At 33.6% G+C, this 3,683-nt stretch overlaps 1 protein-coding gene across 1 annotated transcript in view; it reads left to right on the top strand.

Moving 5' to 3' along the window:
• The first annotated feature begins 1,656 nt into the window (after positions 1-1,656).
• LOC111089728 (focadhesin-like) overlaps positions 1,657-3,683 on the top strand; it is a 15,222-nt gene continuing 13,195 nt past the window's right edge. Inside the window, exon 1 of the mRNA XM_022402716.1 lies at positions 1,657-1,771. Coding sequence (XP_022258424.1) covers positions 1,742-1,771 — 30 coding nt within the window. The 5' untranslated portion in view covers positions 1,657-1,741. The remainder of the gene's footprint in view (positions 1,772-3,683) is intronic.

Here is a 3,683-nt window from a genome sequence, read left to right as displayed (position 1 = left end):
CATTGTTAAATGTATAAAAGTGGGAAGTCACAGATTGCATTGTTAAATGTATAAAAGTGGGAAGTCACAGATTACATTGTTAAATGTATAAAAGTGGAAAGTGACAGATTACATTGTTAAATGTATAAAAGTGGAAAGTGACAGATTGCATTGTTAAATGTATAAAAGTGGGAAGTCACAGATTGCATTGTTAAATGTATAAAAGTGGGAAGTCACAGATTGCATTGTTAAATGTATAAAAGTGGGAAGTGACAGATTACATTGTTAAATGTATAAAGTGGGAAGTGACAGATTACATTGTTAAATGTATAAAAGTGGGAAGTGACAGATTACATTGTTAAATGTATAAAAGTGGGAAGTGACAGATTACACTGTTAAATGTATAAAAGTGAGAAGTGACAGATTACATTGTTAAACGTATAAAAGTGGGAAGTCACAGATTACATTGTTAAATGTATAAAGTCGGAATTGACAGAACAATCTGTGACTTCCCACTTTTATACATTTAACAATGTAATCTGTGACTTCTCACTTTTATACATTTAACTGTGACTTCCCACTTTTATACATTTAACAATGGATTACATTGTCAAATATATAAAAGTGGGAAGTCACAGATTACATTGTTAAAGGTAAAAATTGGGAAATAGTGGAACATCACAAATTACATTGTTAAATGTATAAAAGAAAACATGCTAAGAATGGGAACACAAGCAATGACTTGTTCACAGATTAGTACTGAAATGTATGTTTTTTGATATTTCACCAATGCCTAAAGTTTATTCATCTTAGGTTTTATATGTGTTTTTGGAAAGCTCTTATAATGAATAGATGTTGTTTTTAACATTAAGCATATAGCAACTATAGTTTTAGTTCAGTGTCACCACATGCTGATATACTACTTATACCTAACTAGTTCAGTGTCATCACACGCTGATATACTACTTATACCTAACTAGTTCAGTGTCACCACACACTGATATACTACTTATACCTAACTAGTTCAGTGTCACCACACACTGATATACTACTTATACCTAACTAGTTCAGTGTCACCACACACTGATATACTACTTATACCTAACTAGTTCAGTGTCACCACACACTGATATACTACTTATTCCTAACTAGTTCAGTGTCACCACACGCTGATATACTACTTATACCTAACTAGTTCAGTGTCACCACACACTGATATACTACTTATACCTAACTAGTTCAGTGTCACCACACACACTGATATACTACTTATACCTAACTAGTTCAGTGTCACCACACACTGATATACTACTTATACCTAACTAGTTCAGTGTCACCACACACTGATATACTACTTACACCTAACTAGTTCAGTGTCACCACACACTGATATACTACTTATACCTAACTGTACTTGGTATACTAATAATTAAAAACAACTGATTAGTCATCATCGTTTAGCTTTTAAAACTTCTGTATCATAAAGGCTAATATTATTGTTTTAATTAATGCTTTTTCTGTTCTGTGATAGTTTAATTTTATGGAGCTGATTGATATGATTATCAAAATTTTCAGTAAAGAAAAGTCTTAAGAGTGAAGTTGTTACATAACTTAAGAGTAATGGATACCTTTAACATTGATAAACCAAGAGATTTGTTAACTGTATATTTTAAAAGTTTCAAGTGCCACCCAGGACAGTTTGGAAATTTGCCTTCATCAAAGTAAAACATCAAGTAGTGCTTCTTCTTTACTAGCCTCTTGGATGGTTCCTCCTCTGGTTACTTCTTTATCTGTAAGTTACACAAATTCTACTGTCATTTGTGTACAGTAGTATTACCTGATTTCCCAAAAGTTGTTTTTCTGTCCAATGTAACAACATTCATAATCTAACAAATAAATATTACTGCTATCAGCTGTTTCTAATCCCTTGTTTTATATATCTTGCTATAAGAATGAATGCAATTAAAGCAGTTTAAACAAAACATTTGGTCTGTATTATAGGCATGCTTTTCAGTAAACAATTCAAATACAACATTAAAAAAGATTCAAGCAGTTTAATGTACTTTTAACTGTTGAATGCTAATTATGGTTCAGCTTGGAAATTTCCATTAAACTAACAAACGTTTTAGATTTTTCATGCCTTTTTATTAAAGTTGCTTTAAATAAAATGTAGAAATCAATCATATTTCAATGTTATGAACTTAGTATAGTTAAGTTTTCTACAGCCAATAATTATTTATAATTTTGGTTTTCAAATGAATATATGACAATGCAAAAATAGTTATTTTTATTTATTTAAATTATTTATTGAGAAACCATATTAAATATAGTTGAGTGTAGCTACAAATAAGTTACCTTGACTTATTTCTAGATATGAAATTGACCATATTTCGTCTCAGGAAGATTAACTTATTTAATCCCTTCCTTCTTACTTCAGAAAATATCCAACTAGTTGGACAAGTGAAGTGGCTATTTTAATAGACTGGCCAAGTGCAGTTTTTAAATATTTAATCTGGTTAATCAAGTGACATGTTTCAACATTACTTTTACAAGCTGATTGGCAAAATAAATTTTTCAACAGTATTTAATCTGTTTGGTCAAATGAAGTGTTTCAACAGTACTTTAAATTCATTGGACAACTTTTTCAACTGTACTTAAACTGATTGGTTACATGAAATATTTCAACAGTGCTTAGGTCCAACATGGCCTGATGGTTAATGTGTTCAAATCTCAATCTGCAGGTAAGGGGTTTGACTCCCATTACTGAAAATACTCACTCTTTCAGCCATGGGAGTGTTATAATTCAATGCCTAATCCCACTGTTCAGTTAGAGTTGCTCAAGAGCTGGTACTGGGTGGTGTTGACTAACTGCTTTCCCTTTAGTCTGTCACTTCTAAATTTGAGATGGCTAATGCTGATATATCTTGAATAGATTTGTGTGAACTAACACGACAGGAGCTGACCAGGGACTATCTGATTTCTCGACTATCCCTTCCTTAGTTAGGCCATCCATGACTTTCTCCATCTCTTGTTGCTTTGCTGGAGCTGTTCTCCTCAGAGGGATCTTTATTGGACGGTGATTGCCTGTGTTTATTCTGTGTTCTACAAGGTCTGTGCAGCCGAGGTCATGATCTCCTTTTGAAAAGACGTCTGCATAATTTGCCAAAAGTTCCCTAACCTGAAGAGCCTGTGATGATGTCAAATGGACTATGCTCTTCTTATATAGATCAGTTAAATGTTTTGGGAGTGGATGTCCTTTCTTTATGGTTGTATTTCTTGCCTTAACATTGACTAGCTCTACCTCCTGGCACACACCCAACAATGCCCCTTCCTTAAGTGTCTGTTCACATTTAGAAAAATTAGCCACTGTTATGGATACTACTTGATAACCTCCCACAGTGACCTTCCAATCTTCACATCCGCTGACCTGGATGGGTCTTCTACTGCTTCCACAAGCATCGGGCTTCCTTGGGGATGTACTTTTATTCTACCCCATATTATCTTCTCTGACATAGGGGGGGTATTGTAGTTGACTTAAGTGCTGTGACATGCAAATCAACAGATGCAGCAACATTTACCGGTATTTGGCATTTGTTGTTCCCAAATGTCATTTTATTGAAGTTAACTACCCACTTTCTCGGTAGTAAGTAGTCCAACCCTAATATGCATTGGTCTTCAATGTCAGCCAAGTATATTTTGTGTCT

The sequence above is a fragment of the Limulus polyphemus genome, unplaced genomic scaffold (genome assembly GCF_000517525.1).
Source record: "Limulus polyphemus unplaced genomic scaffold, Limulus_polyphemus-2.1.2 Scaffold7195, whole genome shotgun sequence".
Classification (NCBI taxonomy): Eukaryota; Metazoa; Arthropoda; class Merostomata; order Xiphosura; family Limulidae; genus Limulus; species Limulus polyphemus.
Note: the sequence above shows the minus strand (reverse complement) of the source record. Positions and strands in the feature narration are given on the sequence as shown.